Genomic DNA, 17,960 nt, shown 5'->3' with positions numbered 1-17,960 from the left:
GTCTGTAAAGATAGAAGATATGGTGAGGAACGACACCCTAAGTATATCTATTTGGTGCCAAAATGTGTCAAAAAATGCTATTTTATTATAAAACAAAACATAAAGACATTGAAGTTAGAAAAGGGATACAAATATAGTATCAAATAATTAATCTGACATAAAATGACAATAAAATTACTATTCTTTGGAAAAAATGTCTTATCTTTTGATAATTTGTTGTTAAGTCGCATGACTTGTATGTATATCTTGATGACGACCATCTATGGTCATCACTGATTTCCACCGGAAATACTTAATTACTTTTTTAAAGTTTCTTTTAAATAGTATTTCAAAATCACTTTTTAGTACATCTTTCTATGCTTAAGACTGATACTAATTTATTGATTACAAAATAGTGAAGATTTTGTGATAATCTATATAACGGATGCTTTGGAGACAATATTTTTGAAGATCAGTAACTAAATGATTACATTACTAATAATTAAATTATATTAAACTAAATTTATATATTGAATAATTTCTGCATTTTATTTTACTAATTAGTAATTACTAATAGACTTATAGTATTAAACAATGGTGTGATATATCACTAAACATTAGTCATTAATACAATGTTATATAACGCGTGCAAATAAAATATTTAAATTTTAAATACCTGTTAATTATCTATTGATTGGTTAATAAAGTATAGATCTATTTATTATAAGATATGACTAATTCTAGTATTGTTTCTATAAGTACGACAATACCGACTTCAGGTGGCGATAGCCCTACCATTTCAGAGCAAAATAGTGAAGACTCATCTTCGGGTTCATCACTAATCCTATACATAACACTGGGACTCGTGTCCAGTCTATTATTGGTTGGATTTGTTTATATCATAATATTTTTATTTTTAAGAAAGAGAAAATCTCCCGAAGATAATGAGGCATCCATTTCTGAAAAGTCACACTCATTACTGTCAGATCTTCCCTCAACTGATGTACAAACTATTGTTATACCACACTCTCAGCTCAAACCTGTCAACAGTCATGTCTTCCAATGGAAAGCCAACAAAAATAATGCAAATAAGAATAAACCGCTAAAAACGGCTGTCCCAGTGGTCGCACCAAAACCTGTCACACCTATGAAACAACAGCGCGTTAAACAAGTAAAAGTCAATCCGAAACCACAAAATAAAGACAAAAAGAGAAAAGCCATCAAAAGGAAAGTCATTCCTATTAAACAAAATGCTAATAAAAATATTAAAAAATGATATATAATATATATATCTTAAATAAGTGTTATTAATAAAAAATTGTATGTTTTTGTGTAAGATTTCTAATTTAAAATATAAAGTTCAATATAACAAATATCAATAATATAAATTATATTATATAATACAATATCGATATATTAAATACCTTTTTGTGGTTTTTATTCAGATATAGGCATCCCATGTCTTAATGTTAACAGTAAGGGTGTATCACTTAAACAAATGGCCCAATTATAAGGCTTATACTAAATACCGTAACTCTTTACTTACATACCATAAATGTTAGGCTTGTGTCTAAAGTATACATTCAAAATTTATTAACCAATAGTCTATTTTGAAATAATTGTAACAAAAATAATATTTAACAAATTAAATTAGTTATAAAATATAATACATTTTAAATTATTTTATTATATAAATTAAAAATTTAAATATATAATACAAATATCAAATTACAACCTATACAAACTAAAACTAAAAATTAATACTAAATATATATTATGTGTATAACTTTAATATTAATTTAAACAATTTCGTTTGGATAATATATGTCAATTTGAAATTTTTAAGATCAATAATTTTTTACCAATAAAAGCTGTCATTTCTATCAATAGAAATATGAAATTTTTATATTATGAATAAGCTTGAAGTGACATATAATTGAATAACATATTTTTTGAAATTATACAATTACAATAGTTTTAAGCAAAAATTACCAAAAAAAAATCATATGTGTCGCATATGTTACTAATTATGAGCTTATTTAGTGAAAAACAGTTACATACAACACAGCACACACACACACACACACACACATATATATATATATATATATATATATATATATATATATATATATACACATTCAGGTTTTAACAAGATTTGTGTTTTTTTAGAGTATGATTACATTGTAAAGGGATTTTTGAAAGCAGTGTATTAGTGTATTAGTCTATCAGTTATTATCAGTCGTAAGTCTTTAGCGATCCATAGATGTGTTGTTTCAGTCTTTAATTGAAGTCTTTAAAAAAGCTATAAATTCTTGACTCAAGAGATACAGGTCTTGACTGACATTACTGTAAAAATCGTCTCAATATACTGTATGACACAAACACTACATGTCTATCGTAAAGTGTACTCAAATACTGTATAATATAATATTTGCAAATCCAATGTCATAGCATATGATATGAGACAGTAATGCTTATAAGTTATAACAAATGTCACTTTAGGAAACTGTTTTCAAGTTATTCAAATTAAACTAAATTTTACTATTATTACTTTTTAATTATAAATATACTGTACTTATTGTTAAAATATATCTATATTGTATTATAAATAATTAGTTAAGATATTTAGACACTTGTTTAACTGTTATACTTATTTGATCATAAATAGTCTAAGTTTATTAAAATTTTAAATAATACATTAATTTATATATATTGCTAATTATGTTTTTAAAGTTAAATCCGATGTATTAAATTTCAATGAGAAAATATTATATAAATGATTTAGGATTGTAATGAACTCTAAAATTTATATAATATATCAGTTTATTATATTTTTACTGCTGTCTACTAATCTATTATGGCATAGAGTCTCTGTTATAATATTCAGTACTGTGTATATATTGTATATATATATATATATATATATACAGTAATTTATATATATAATAATATATATAATGTACTGTATATATTGAGATCTAATTTTCACATCTAATGAAGTTTTCTCAAAGTTTTCAGTCTTTCAGTGGTATATCTTTGACTGACCCCTTGTTTCACAGCAATAAATATTTGATGCGACTTAACGGTTGACATATTATAACTTATATATTGTTTATTTTAAATTTTATTATATTATGCTATATTTTATATAGTATATATAACACACAGTATTTTCGTGTCAATACAAATTCAATTTAAAAAATCAAAATAATTGCAAATATATTAAATAATATGTCAACTATAATAAACACAGTGTATATAATGTAATATAATATATACTATATAGTGTATAGTTATGGTTATATATTGTAGTATATATAGTTATATATAGTATATAGCAAATTACTAATTAAATTCATTGAAACTTTTTGAAATAACAATCCAATAATAACTGTACTTTTTTATAAAGATAAAAGTTGCAAAATATCATAAAAATTATTGTGTGGTCTATAGACTATAGGAATACATTTTTTTTTCGCTTAAATACAAAATTTAATAAACTATTATATTTGAGTAAATCATTCAAACTTGTAAATTATCTAAAGTACTAATTATATATTTATTGACTTAAAGTTTGCTAATGTTTATATTTAGGTATTTATAAACAAAATAAACTTGGTGAAATTATATTAAAATGTAGTTAACTATTCTAATAAATAATTGTAGCTTAAAATTGATTATTTATTTTTTATTTTAATAAATCATTAAATGACGCGATTAACGCCATAATTAATTGTTTTTATATGAGTTTATTATATAATTATGACAAATATTGCAAATTCAATACTATTTTTACGCCCAATAAATGTCATCACAACAAGATTTATGAGATATATTTGACAGTAGTTTGGGTTTTAATAATTTATTTTAGAAGACGTTTAGATTTTATCAACAGTTAATCAACAATAAATATTTAATTTAAAATGCTAATTATTTTATTATTTTTTATACAATTAATATTATAAAAATAAATGTATATTATAACTTGTAATTATTACATTTTTAAGTAACATATTATTAAATATTTATTAATTACATATATTACTAATTAAAATTATATTGATTTTAATAATAAAAATTACATACTTTATTTAATAGTATCAATAATGTTGTATCTATAAGATCATTAAAAATAGTTTATAAACTTATTAGTAATATATTAGTTATTATATAAAAACTATAAAATATTATAATATTTTGCTTTATATTAATAAAGCAATATTAAAAAAGGTTTGAAATATTTTAATAAATATAGATTATTTATAACATAAAACATTAATATAATAGATGTTATCATATAAAATGTGATTCAAAAATTAGTATTAATTACAATCAATAGACAACACATTATATTATAAGTTATAACCAAAACCTAAGGGAAATACGTGTTTGTAATGCAGAGAAGCTAACTATTAGATCAAATAAAAAATATTGTATATCATAACAATAGTACATATAATGAGTTAGCAGAGTGGCGCAGTGGAAGCGTGCTGGGCCCATAACCCAGAGGTCCGTGGATCGAAACCACGCTCTGCTAAATTTATTTTTTGTGTTTTTTATTTTATTTTTTTGTATTATTTTCCAATATAAGCATTAAATTAATAATATTATTATCAAATCAATTAACACTAATTTGATTTTCATTTATTTATTTTTGTTAATATTTAAGAAAATGTGTAAAATAAAAATAATAATAATAATAATACGATTGCAATGACTATAAATATTAAAGCCATTGATGACAGCGTAAAGTCAATGTCACTAAAAATATAAGTTTAATACAGTAGTTGGGTTTAAATATAATTAATATTTTGTTGAGAGCACCAGTATGTCAAATACATGCCATTTCTATTATCCATTGACGACAAATTGTATAAATACTTATTGATATATAATCTATATTATTATACAAACTATATATTAAACAGTAGACTAAATGATGCAATTGATTAGGCAATTCATTTCAATTATATTACAATTAAATAAGTTTTGATACTATAAATAAGGTTTTAATTAAATTAACTTTCAATATATGATAAAACATATATTTGTGTTTTGGAGACATTTGACAGTTGGTATCATAAAAACAATAGAAAAGTTAATTATTAAAAAGCATTACATTTATTAAATAGGAAACTATTTTGATATTAAACAAATTGATTCATTGGTAAACTAATCAAACAAAGTGAACGCAAACAATAATATTTAAACTTGATCAATTTCAAATTCAATTTAACTATAGTATATATATATATATATATATATATATATATATATATATATATATATATATATATACCTATGGTAGGTGTTTTAAATTTGTTTAATTGTTTTTATTTGTTATACAGTATAATGTTTTTAATGTATTTAATGCTCTATATTATCATTATATAAGTCATTAATTTGAATTTTCATAGTATCTAAAGGTATATTTGAATGAGAGTTTGTAAGAGATTTGTTGTGTGCAATGACTGCTATTTTTCAGTGATTCACTGCAACAGAGATCTACCGAATCTTTACACAGATTTATAGTCAATATATAGAGTCAGCAATTGTGGGAACAGTCGTTCAGATCTCAACCTCAATGGCAACTGTTTTTCGCCCAATTTATCAATGATTTCATAAAACAACAATCAATTTTTTATTTTAAATTTATATATAAATTGATTGAAAATATTGTAAATTTTCAATAAGTCATCTTTAATCTCAACTCTTGATTTAATTCTTTTAATATAAAGTTACAGTTATTTTAATATTATTAATAATTTTATAAACATAATTAAAATAAAGTAAGTTATTAAAAAAAATATTACAACTTTTTATAAAAATATTTGTTTAATTAATTGTTAATAATATCTAGTGATGTACCGATTGCAAAATGCGCAATTGCATTGGTCGGAAATTGCGTGAAATTGCCGCAATTGCAAAAAGCTCGATTGCGAAAATCGCAATTGTAACATAGAACAATTTATAATTTTTTAAAATTTAACAAAATTTAAATGGTAAAGGAATATCAATAAAAACATAAATTAATTATATAATTTTTAATTATTTTATCATAAAATGTTGCCATCTAAAAGCCATGTAAAAATAATAATAAATTAGTAAATTATCTTAATATATAGTAAACTAAATTTTTAACGTTGTCAAAGTTAATTTTTATACATTCCCTCATGCGCGCAATTTCAAGCAATTTCATGCAATTTTCCGCAATTGCGGCAATCGAAAATTGAATTGCGAAAAATTACCAACACTAATAATATCATTTATTATTTTATTATATTTTAACTATTAATCTTTTATATTACATTAACATGTAATTGACTGTCTGTGTAATGATGTCTCTCTTTATTTTTGAGATATTCTCTGAGATTTTATTTTTGATTTATATATTTAATATACATATTGTATAATAATTGGTAAACAATTTCTCTAAAATTTTATTTTATTGCCAGAAAATTTAAATTTATATACTTCAATAAAATACAATATAAATTATTTTTTATTTCAATGTTTTATGGTAATATTTTTATTATTTATATAATTATTAATAAAGTTAAATTAAATCTAATAAACTATATAATACTTAAATTGTAATAAGTTATAAAGTATTTTTAAATATGATATTTTTGTAAAATAATATGTTATTTATGACTATAAAGATAATAGTATTCTTAATGTTTTTGTATTAAGTTATTAAAAATTAATGATATAATTAGTGAAATGTCAAACTTAGTCTTTTTGATATTTCCTAATAATTAATTTAATTAAAAGTAACTTTATTTCTACTTATATAATTGAGATATTTATTTATTCAAGTATTAACAAAATAAGTTTGTAAATCAAATTATTATTTAATAAAAATAAAACGTTATAAATAAAAACAAATTATAAATAAGATGTTTATCATAAAATCAATTCAAATATAAATATTTTTACACATTTTTTGATTTTGTGAATATAAGTTTGGTAAACATATCTTGACATTAATTATATATAAAAATAAATAACTTATATCTAATCCAATATAAAAAGAGATTAAAATAGAATTTTTAAAATTGTGTATATATTTTACTATTACTTAGTTTTAATAAGTTTTTAAAATCTACTTTCATTTAATGTCACATATTTTTTATTAATTGAATTTAAAATATACCAATATTAATTTGTAATTTTATTAACATTTATATCTTTTTAAATTTTGTTATTTTTACATTTAATATTGTTATCATTTATTTAGTTATAAATTTAGTTGATTTCAAAATAGAAAAATTTGTTTTTAAAAATAATATTCAATTTATGACTTAGTTTGAAATAATATAAATCAATGAATTACAGAAAAGATTTTTTTAAAAGCCATCTAAAGTTTAATAATAAATGCAACAAATGTTTTATTAAAAGTGTTAATGCATTTTTCAATAGCTTTTTTAATTAACAATAACTGTATTCTTGTATATTACATTAAATACTATTTTTTATTCAATAAAATATTATTGAAATGTATTAATATTGTATTATTTTTAGTGACATTTATTTTTAAAATTTACTGATAAATACTTTACAAATTATTACATATACATTTGCAGCCTTACCTATGCTAATATAATAGTAGTATTATAGAAAACTAAAATTTATTTGTATAGTTTTGACGTCTTATCAAAAATTAAATAAAAATATATTTTTTTATATAAATACTATATATTCATATAATTTCCTAGAAATCCTATATAATTTGTTTATATAAAAAATTATTTAAAATAATTCTTAATATTTAGAAAAAAATATAAGATCTTCAATTGACTATAAAATATACAATTCTTTATAACAATATTAAAAACAAATATAAATGCCATTTATTATATCATATTTAAATACAATTATTAATAATGACATTTTTATTGTAACAAATTCTTAAATATTTTTCTTATTTTTTAAAATAAATTTCTATTTTTCAAAATTGAAATAAAATAACATTTTAGAAATTTTTTTATAAATATGAGTATTGTTTATAATATTAATAATAATTAATTTAAATTATAAAACAATTATTGTTTAATGTTTATTTAAATGTAATATAAACAAAATTAATATTTTTGTTATAATAACTTAATATTAAAACAATTTGTTTTTTTAATATACAATACTTTAGTCAACTAATATAATACAAGATTAATTATGACTACTTTAAAAATAAAATTTTTAGTATATAATCTTTTGAACATTTATTAGACTAAATGATAATTAAACAATTAAACAATAATAAATAAGAACTTCTTATTTAAAATAATATATTTTAGTCAATTGAGCTATGATTTAAATAAACATAATCTAAAGTAGAATTATATTTTTAAAACTTAATTTTTAAAAATCAAGATTATTAATATTAAATTTTTATTTTATATGTATTTTAATTAAATATTCAATATAACAAATTCAGTAAATATATAATATTTTATTATTAAAACAAATTTAATTTTAAGAAATATAATTAACTATTTATATAGAATTGACAACAAAAATGATTGTTTCACAACAAATAAGTTTTATATTGCTATCACTGGTAATACTTGTGACAAAATTAGTTATTTGTCAGCCAATTGTCGACAATAGCGATCAACACAAGACCACAACAATCAAAGATATTAATGAATCAGATTTAAGATATTTAATTGTGAAGACATTATCTCGTCATCCTTTGGGTATTTTGGGACATATTATCATAGGAGCCGTTGATAAGGCTGGTGTTGACGGACATAAAACTGGTATTTTTATAGCTATTATAAATGTATTTTATTTATTATCTAAGTTGTGATAATTATTTGGTGTAATTAATAGATGCGATGTCTGTAAGGGATAGACGCTATCAGACACCCAATGCTATTAATGATCAAAGTTTTCTCCGATTTGGACGAAACACTTACCGGAACAGCAAACGACCCAAAGATAACTATGATCTTAACGACCGATCATTTTTACGGTTTGGCCGAAGTTGGAGTCCCGATAGTTAAGATATTTATTACAAATCTTAATATTATAATTACGAATAATGAGTAAATTAAATGTATTTTAATTTAATAAATCTAATAAAATATAAATCACGGTTTTGTGATACAAAAAAAATTGTCATTAAATATAAATATTTGTAATTACTATTAAAAGCTAATAGTATTATTAAGTATAAATTATTAATCTATTGATATATAAATTTATATATATGTAAAGTATATTAAGAATTTAAATTATTAAAATATGAATTTAGTTCAGAATTTAAATGATTTGCTTATTTTGTAACTTTATTAAAACATTTTAATAATGAATTTGACAAAATATTTATCGAGTTTATCTTAAAAATTAGTATTTATGTAATGTTTGTAATGTGATTTTTAATATGAATTTTAAAATGTTTTAATGTATTTAGCATTTATATAATATCTGTCAGTTGTTACATATAATTCACTTATTTAAATGTTTTTATTTAATTTAAAAAATTCATTTTAATTTATAATCAAAAAATAACAATAAAAATAGTGTAAAATAAAACACATTTGTTTGATGGAAATATAATTTTTTTCATATACTATAAATTATAATCAATTTCGAGGTTTTTTCTGTAGTTGTCGACTACGGTATATATCATACTGTGGAGGAGCGGGATTGGAGTCATCGCCATCTGCCTCATCGTCCTCATCATTGAGCGTTCTCTTAGAAATGTTTGTATTATTTTCTGCCGCTTCCATAGCTATAGTAAACAATTTGCGGCCGTCTTGTACTGGTATGCCTTCAGGACGGGGACTCGTGTCCAGAGTTGAAAACTTTGTGCGAATGAGATTCATTAGATCATCAATCGATACAAACGGACCATTGAATGATGAGGGATGAGGTAATTGTGCCAAAAGAGTGGTCACGGCTTGTGGTGGAGGAAATATACCACCGCGATGTAGGTTACCAACTGTTTTAGTGATAAAATCATTAAATTAATTTAATTTAATTATCATTACTATATATGTTTACTTGGATTTTGTTTAGGCTTATACGGAACCATTTGTGAGAAATCGGGTTTTGGATAAGTGGTTAAAGTCGACGGAACGTTATTTGAGACAACATTAGCGACAACAGGTGTGAATGGATTTTGTTGGTTCTGTTTGACAACATATCCAATCGACTTGAGCTCAGTTTGGGAACAGGGAAGCAGATTCTGAAATTTATATCTATCGACCAGCCATGCAGTCTCTGATGTCTGTTTGTTGAGCTTTTCTATGGCTAAGGCTCTCCTCTTTTCCACTTTGATAACACTGGACAGGTCTCCAATTTGACACTCAAACTCAAGAAACTTTGTCCAAATTTCACTATAAAAATAGTAATCTTTTCATATTACTGTATATCTAATATATTACATTTATATAACTATGTGTGATATCTTTTTTAAAATAATAACATAATTACAGTAAAATAACAGAATATTCCTGACAGGAAATTCCTATCAAAATTAATTAATTTGATGTTACATAAGTTAATATACTAATAAAAATATAATGTCATAATTTTAATAAACTTACTTCTATAATATATTACAACTACAGTATAATAAACAAGAATTCTATATCAATATAGGGTATAACTATTATATTATGACTACAGTATACTGTATAACGATATCTGTTTCAATCAATAAACTCTTATCAAATTTCATAATAATTTCTATATTGTCTTTCATAATATGCAATAACAAAATTGGCAAAAATAAATGATTAGTTAAATAACTTTCATAATATAATAACATCATTATTAATAATAGCACAGTTGATGAACAAACAAGTGTTGCATTATATAAAAAATATCGTCAATAAGAATAATAAACATTATTACTTATAAAATAGTAATCTCTATATCTGTTTATTAAATATTAATAATTGTATCGCATCTTAACATATCTATACTTTGATATATCTTTATTACATCATATATTATCTAATATTCAATTTTATTTGATTATACACTTAACTCGTATCAAAAAATAAAATTATAAAAATATTTTACAAATTAAGTTATGAAAACTTAATGAATACATGAAAGCAATATTTGTAAAGTTGCGTTACATGAAAAAGTCATCATTAAGTTAAATGTTTGACAAATACAGTTTTAATCATTTTTAATTCTAGTCATTCAATAAGTCATGATAACAATATTATCATAATTTAATTTATACACAAAACTATTTTACACTCATGTTATAATAGATGTGTGTATATCTATAATATTATATATATGACATTAACGCCATATTAAATCAATTTAGTTGTTAATTTGTAAAAATAAAATGCAATAAAAACTACATTTTATGACTTACAGTGACTTTTCAGGCGCCAGAGTTCCAGTAGTGAGGACTCTCTCAAACAGTACTCTAATATTATTTTCTTCATTCAAATGCGTTAAGTAATCAATATATGAGAGAATAAATTCAGGTGAGTTCCCAAACTTCTTGAGTCCCAATTCAAAGATCTTTGACGTAACGTTTGAATCCTATAATATTAAATTTAATCAAACATTCAAATCATTGTATATTCAATGTAAATATTTAAATACAATAATTATATGAATATATTCAAACAAATATTAACTTTATTGCAATAATATTCCATAAGAGCCGCCGCCGACCATATTTCATGACCACAACGACTGTCCTCACGGGCTCTCTTGAACACACTTCGGGCTGTTGTTATACTTTCAGTTCGTCGCCTAAACTTCATGTACTGAATATAAACAAGTGTCGGATCAAATCCTGGAGTTTGAATATTCAATAGTTTCTCATATATTTTAATGGCTTCTTCTTTACGGTTACGTGACTATACAAATAAAATATAAATATAAAATAACATAAAAATTGTTATATAAACTAATCATAAAAGCAAACATTGCATAACAGTCTAAAATCAATACTTCTTCAAAGTCGGCGTAAGCAAAGTTAATCAATATATTAGTGGAAAGTAGTGTTGTGGTGGCCCTGTCATAGATGGCCGACACTTCCTCCTGCAATGTCTTCTGTTCGTTCATATTTCCCTTTTCTCCCATTTCTTTACTCTTTTCTTCGATATAAGAGGCAAATTCATACCAAACGTCTGGGTGATGGCCCAGACATAGGATACATTGTTCGTATGCGAACTGAACTGTTTTGTGAATATAATTCAAAGATAAGTTCAAATATTTACTTTTAAAAATTAAATTTAAAACAATACCTCTTTTAATGACTAGAGAAGTGTCTTCGGTTTTCATTGGATTACTTTTCTCCCACTGAATGTATTTCCTCCAGAGTTCCACTTGTTTTGCCTCATCGGATGTGTTTTGTGGAGGAATTGCCGGAGCGTTGCGATTAAGACCACGAGTAACAGCTTCGAACTCTTTGGCAACTCTTCGGGCATTCATATAATCTTTAGATCGATCGGCGATCATCTTCTCGGCTATCATTTGGTTTATATTCTGTTAAAATAAAATTATTTATAATAATAACGCAATAAAAATATAATTGAATGTTAAAAACCTGTTCATAAGTGATATAATCCTTCCAAAAGGATTCAATACTAATCATAGGGTTAACGACACCCCTTTGGTAAACCCTACGAACGGCTGTAATCTTTTGGTTTTCGGCATAACTACCGACGGCTTCGACATTCTTAAGGAAGTGGACGTAATCGTTCCAAACTGAATACGATTGGATGTCAATTCCGATTTTCTCTAATGTAAAATCATAGGCTTTGGCCATTTTTTCCCGATAATCGGGAAATGAATTCTTTGTATCCTTTTTTGTTCAGATAATTTCATACAATTTGTTTAATACTAATCAATGAATTCAATTTTGGGGTTTAATTTTTGCACTCACTTTAATATATGTTAAATAACATCTCCAGAGATCAATATTAAGGACTTTGGTTAGACAGCGTTGAAATAGCTATACAAACAATTGAATAAACAAATTATATAATCAATTAAATCATTTTTGTTACAATCATTACTAATCGTATTTATAATACCCGTTCAACTTTATCGTAGTTACGAGATTTCATCTGTCATTCAAAATAATAAAATGTTTATTTTAATAATTTAAATATTTATTTTATTTGTATATATATATCAAAATTATTCTTATTATACAGAATATTAATTGAAAATTTAAATAAATATTAGAAAAATAACTAAATTATTTAAAGTACAATATCTCTTAATGCAAAGAAAATAAATTAGCTTTATTTGTAATGCAAAATATATCACTAAATAACAATAAAATAATTTAAAGATGTTTGGGCTCACTCTTAGGATTTCAATCAAAAGGATTAAAAACTAATTATAACTAACATTCAACTAAAGAAATAATGCAATACATTAAATAACAATTTATTATTTATTTATTTTAGGTGAGACCAGTACTTTTCAATCAATTAATATAAACTTAATAAGTTTTATGTTAAAAAGTTTTCTCTCGTTATTAGTTTTAGATTTGCGTTTATGATAAAATTATAAGAATATAATATTATAAATTGTTTTAAAACTTATAATAATAATACTTAAAATGAAATTAAACAAAACATATAATAATTTTTTATTTATTTGAAATTTCATTTAACATTTTACTCTAATAAAAGTATATACTAATTTTTGTATTAAAAATATAATTAAATTTCATTAAATAAAATATACAATATAAATTGTATTAACTTTTTAAAATAAATATAGTATAGTATTTATATATTGATTTAAATAAAATTAGCTAATTTTACAAACTTTGCATATAACAATTATTTTAATTACATCCTATGTATAAAGCATATATTATTTCCAACATTTTGTAAAATAATTATATAAATTAAATAATTGTTAAATTTAAATAATAAGTAATTAGCCAAATGTTTTTTATTTAGAAAATCATTAACATCAATGTTATGATTTTATTTATTATTATTCTATTACTTAATTAATATATTAATAAAATATCAAAATAATAAATTATTTTATTTATCTAATATTTGTTAATAATACACATTTGTTAATTTTATTTTCAAATTTAATTCTCAAATATTGTATACCAACATATTGTAATTTTTATTATTATTTGTGAAAATAGTATCAATTTTAATATTATACAAACCAATAACTTTAATAAAAAGTGACATAAAATGTACAACATTTTTATTAGTATGTGATATTTATTATTATTTAATTGTAATGCAATTATATGTTTATTATATTTATTTTATTTATACTTCGTGATGATAAATATCTATGTGATGTTAAACCAATTAAAAGTAACAAATTTTATAGTATTTTACTCTTAAATTTTGGTAAATATTTATTGTTATTTGTATATAATTAATTACAGTATAACTATAACGTTAATAATAAAATAAATAAATAATCCTACATACTGTATTTGTTTATATCCTTATAAAAAATTATATTTAAATTAAAAAAATTAAAACTATTAATCTTTATTTATATAGTAAACTATCGCAAATATATACACACACATATATATATATATATATTTATTAAAAAATAAAGTGAAAACTGTTGTCATTAGCCAATAGTTGCCTAAATATAGTCATAGCATCTGTGGTGACACTACTTTCCTTCCTTACTCCCACTCCTATATATTTATCATAACCTTTGCTTATAATTAGCAATTGAGACAATTATAAAAACAAGTTATTGATTAAGAAACTCGTAAATCAATGAACTGATTAATAACTTTTTAGATAAATTACTATAATTATAAAACCTGTTAACAATTAATGAATAAATACTATTAACCACTTTAGCATCACTCACACTCACACATAACCAAACAAACTTAATTTGGGTATAAAATTGCAAATACTGGATATAAATAAATCTAATTTAATTTATATATATAACATAATGAGTTAACATTCACCGTAACAAATGTTGGGTCAAAACCATAACTTTAAACTCAAACTACTTTTGACCTAAAAATCTAAATCACAACACATTTGGATTCAAATCAATAGATAGTAATTTTACATTACTATAAAAATATTAATAATAATGTCATTTAAATAATAAATTTGCTAAATAACTGATAAACTTCATTGTAATAATTGAATGCTTTTAATAGACAGAAATGAGAGCATAGATTATCTAAAAAAAATCATCAATGGTTTCAATATTAAAACAATAGATACCAGAGACACAAACAGCAAATAAACAATTGAATTTTTCATATATCAATAATATATTAAAATTTAATATTTCCAATATACATAATATACTGAATAATAAATATATTAAAACACACATATGTTTAAATCAATAGCAATAAAGTTTTCAATAAATTTATTTGAATATTGAAAAAATGTCAATAAATAGTGATAACACTTATGATTTGATGGTAACAACATTGCGAGCAAATTATTGTATTTTAAATGATTTAACTTTAATTCATATAAAAGGAAAGCAATGACAGAAAATTTTAATAATTTTTTATTGATTACAACCTCAGTCTCAATGTATAACTTCCAGAAGCGACCGGAATTTGGGAATTGAATGACCAGTTTCTCGAAGAACTCTCGCGACTCTTCAATACGTTTGCCCTGAGATTAGTGGACGACAATTGTGTCAGACATTCATATGATTACCAATCGGTTGGTCGGTTGGGTTGATATGCATTTAATAGCAACAATCGGTTTAGCATTAGATGTGATTGACAACAAAGTGTTGGTCAACAATGTATGGCATGACATACCTGTGCGTCTTTAATCAGTACATTCCAAGACTCGATGTCATACAGATTATCAGTGATCTTAACGTTAGCCTTAATCACTCTTTCGCTAACATTCTTCGTGTTTGTCACCGAATTGGTCGTCGGATTAATATTGTTGGTCGCAATTGGCTTCACATTTGTGTCCATTCTGTTTGGTGGCGAGTGTTGACCAGAGTTTTGGTCAGACTTACGTGACAATGACTTTTGCGGTGATGAGTATGAATCAAGACTGTGGTTGTTGTGGCCAACAATTGATCCCAATTTAACAGATAATTGCGATGAACTCTACATTTGGACGGACAGTGACATCAAGAAACTCAAACAATAGTCTAATCCAGACATCAATATAGATATCGATTCAATACTTACGGCAAACATAACTCAATGGTCGACGATATTAATCATCTAATGTTTTATTTATGTTTTTTTTTGTATACAATTAATGAATGTTTAATGAATTAATAAATTATCAATAAATTTATGAAATAAATTAAATGCAAACAAAACGTGTCGTTAAATGTTATGATTTTAATAACAAATCAATTGAACGATAAATGGTTTGTAAATATTGAATGAATTGATATATAAAGAAAACAATTGATTCAATCATTGCATGCCTTAAAACATACAAATGTCCGCACATTTCAATAGTTCAATACATATTCAGACATCAATTACGTCATTATTGATAACAAATATTTTATTAATATTTAAAATAATTATTAAAATTGTATTTTACAAATAAAATAGTAATATAGAGATTATAATGATATCATATATGAGAAATAGTCAGTCAATTATCCATTTTATAACACAATCTATACATAAATTAAATATAATTTTTTAAAATATAATATTTAAAAAACAAATTATTTTTGACAAAACATATAAAAAAAGTGAGAAATGCAAGAAATGTATTGAATAAATAAAATTCACTTTCGTTTTGAACTTTTCGTCTTATTTTTGGTACTCTTCTTGTCTTTGTCGGCATATTTGGCCTCAAGACCAGCGATCAGACTATTAAAACCGTTTTCATTCTTCGACCGAATGGCTAAAACCAAGTCATTGTCCGATTGATTCTTCATTTTCTTTGACGCCTTCTCTGCCATTTTGGCCTCTTTTTTAGCCTTATTTTGTCTTTTACTTCGTTTGACATCCAATTCATTAACAAATGCATCAAATTCTTCTACTTCTTCGTTATCAATCATTTCTTGAATCAATTGTCGAGTCCTGTCCTCATCGAAACCGATTAGTGATTGACTTATGGCATCCATATCGCCCTCAAATCGTATGTAAAACGTCTTGAGATCGTTCCTCTCATCTTCAGAACCAATATATTTGTCCATAAAAGACTCGACATCTTTTTCGGTGATCTTCGGGAATAACAATCGCCAGTAATCATACCAATCGTCTTTCGATTCAAATGAATCGTCACTCGGGATAATACCGGTCTCGTCATATGTTTGACGGTTTGTCTTATCACTCAATATATAGTGTACTTTAGACAGTGTCTGAAAAGCCCTTTTGGCCACTTCCTTGTCCACCGTGTCATCGGCTCTGTCGGGATGTACTTTAAGAGACTGTTTGCGATATGCGGTCTTAATCTGGCTATCGGTGGCCTCTTTGTTGACGCCCAACACTTCATATAAATTATCGCAACCAAAGTATTGCTTGCAGTCATCCAATAGACCCATCTTTGCGGTGATAATCAGCTAAATGTGTACTAAAATGTAAACAAAATATTAATAAGAGTTTAGTCGACGATATGTTATGTCAATCAATATGTGTATCGCATTGTTATACAAATTGGCGCTTAAATCAAATGGCAATTACTAAGCGATCCCTCAATTTTATCGATATTAATATTTATTAGTTTTTTAATAAAGTAAATGATTTTTTAAATTTAAAATAGAGTCGAAACCAAAGGCTTTTAAGAAAACCGAAAATAAAAGTCAAACGAAAATTAAGATATAAAGTGAAACAAAAATAATTTCGGTTCCGGTTTAGTGTTAATTCAAAAAAATCATTAATAATAATAATTTTGATTAAGTTTTAGTTATTTATTATTAATTTATTGCTATATGTATCTCATATTTAAAAACTACTCTAAACTTTATCACTGAAATGATTTAAATTCAAGTTTTATTTTATTTTTTATAGTTATTATTAGTTTCTCAATCCATTTATTTGTTTGAAATATTTAGTTTAT

The 17,960-nt window shown here is 23.3% G+C and overlaps 2 protein-coding genes and 1 non-coding gene across 3 annotated transcripts; 1 reads left to right on the top strand and 2 right to left on the bottom strand.

Annotated features, from left to right (window-relative positions):
- The first annotated feature begins 4,447 nt into the window (after positions 1-4,447).
- Trnam-cau (transfer RNA methionine (anticodon CAU)) lies at positions 4,448-4,519 on the top strand. The gene has a single exon. It is a non-coding gene; the product is annotated as a tRNA-Met (tRNA).
- A 5,053-nt stretch (positions 4,520-9,572) lies between these two features.
- LOC128958592 (cleavage stimulation factor subunit 3-like) lies at positions 9,573-16,381 on the bottom strand. Its single transcript, XM_054304471.1, has 12 exons — positions 16,121-16,381; positions 15,734-16,036; positions 15,486-15,581; positions 13,008-13,040; positions 12,857-12,925; positions 12,518-12,775; positions 12,216-12,456; positions 11,920-12,146; positions 11,601-11,825; positions 11,330-11,502; positions 9,994-10,328; positions 9,573-9,931 (listed from the first exon to the last, which is right to left on the bottom strand). The coding sequence occupies exons 1-12, from the start codon at positions 16,127-16,129 to the stop codon at positions 9,573-9,575; spliced, it is 2,328 nt and encodes a 775-aa protein (XP_054160446.1). The 5' UTR covers positions 16,130-16,381.
- Positions 16,382-16,648: 267 nt separating this feature from the next.
- LOC128957686 (dnaJ homolog subfamily C member 9-like) lies at positions 16,649-17,606 on the bottom strand. The gene has a single exon (XM_054303491.1). It carries the CDS (start codon positions 17,443-17,445, stop codon positions 16,684-16,686), a length of 762 nt encoding a protein of 253 aa, XP_054159466.1. The 5' UTR covers positions 17,446-17,606; the 3' UTR covers positions 16,649-16,683.
- Between the last annotated feature and the right edge of the window lie 354 nt (positions 17,607-17,960).

The sequence above is a fragment of the Oppia nitens genome, unplaced genomic scaffold (genome assembly GCF_028296485.1).
Source record: "Oppia nitens isolate AA-2021 unplaced genomic scaffold, nextdenovo-longstitch-racon4-pilon3 scaffold3_pilon_pilon_pilon, whole genome shotgun sequence".
Taxonomy (NCBI): Eukaryota; Metazoa; Arthropoda; class Arachnida; order Sarcoptiformes; family Oppiidae; genus Oppia; species Oppia nitens.
This window is presented reverse-complemented; position numbering and strand designations above follow the sequence as displayed.

What these genes read in the sequence shown, in the direction of transcription:
- LOC128958592 (XM_054304471.1), bottom strand. An exon ending in ATTATATCACTTATGAACAG is followed by an intron (nt 12,457 to 12,517) that starts GTTTTTAACATT and finishes TTATTTTAACAG; the next exon opens with AATATAAACCAAATGATAGC. An exon ending in TTCTCTAGTCATTAAAAGAG is followed by an intron (nt 12,147 to 12,215) that starts GTATTGTTTTAA and finishes TTCACAAAACAG; the next exon opens with TTCAGTTCGCATACGAACAA.
- LOC128957686 (XM_054303491.1), bottom strand. Translation starts at nt 17,445, where the DNA reads ATGGGTCTATTGGATGACTGCAAGCAATACTTTGGTTGCGATAATTTA.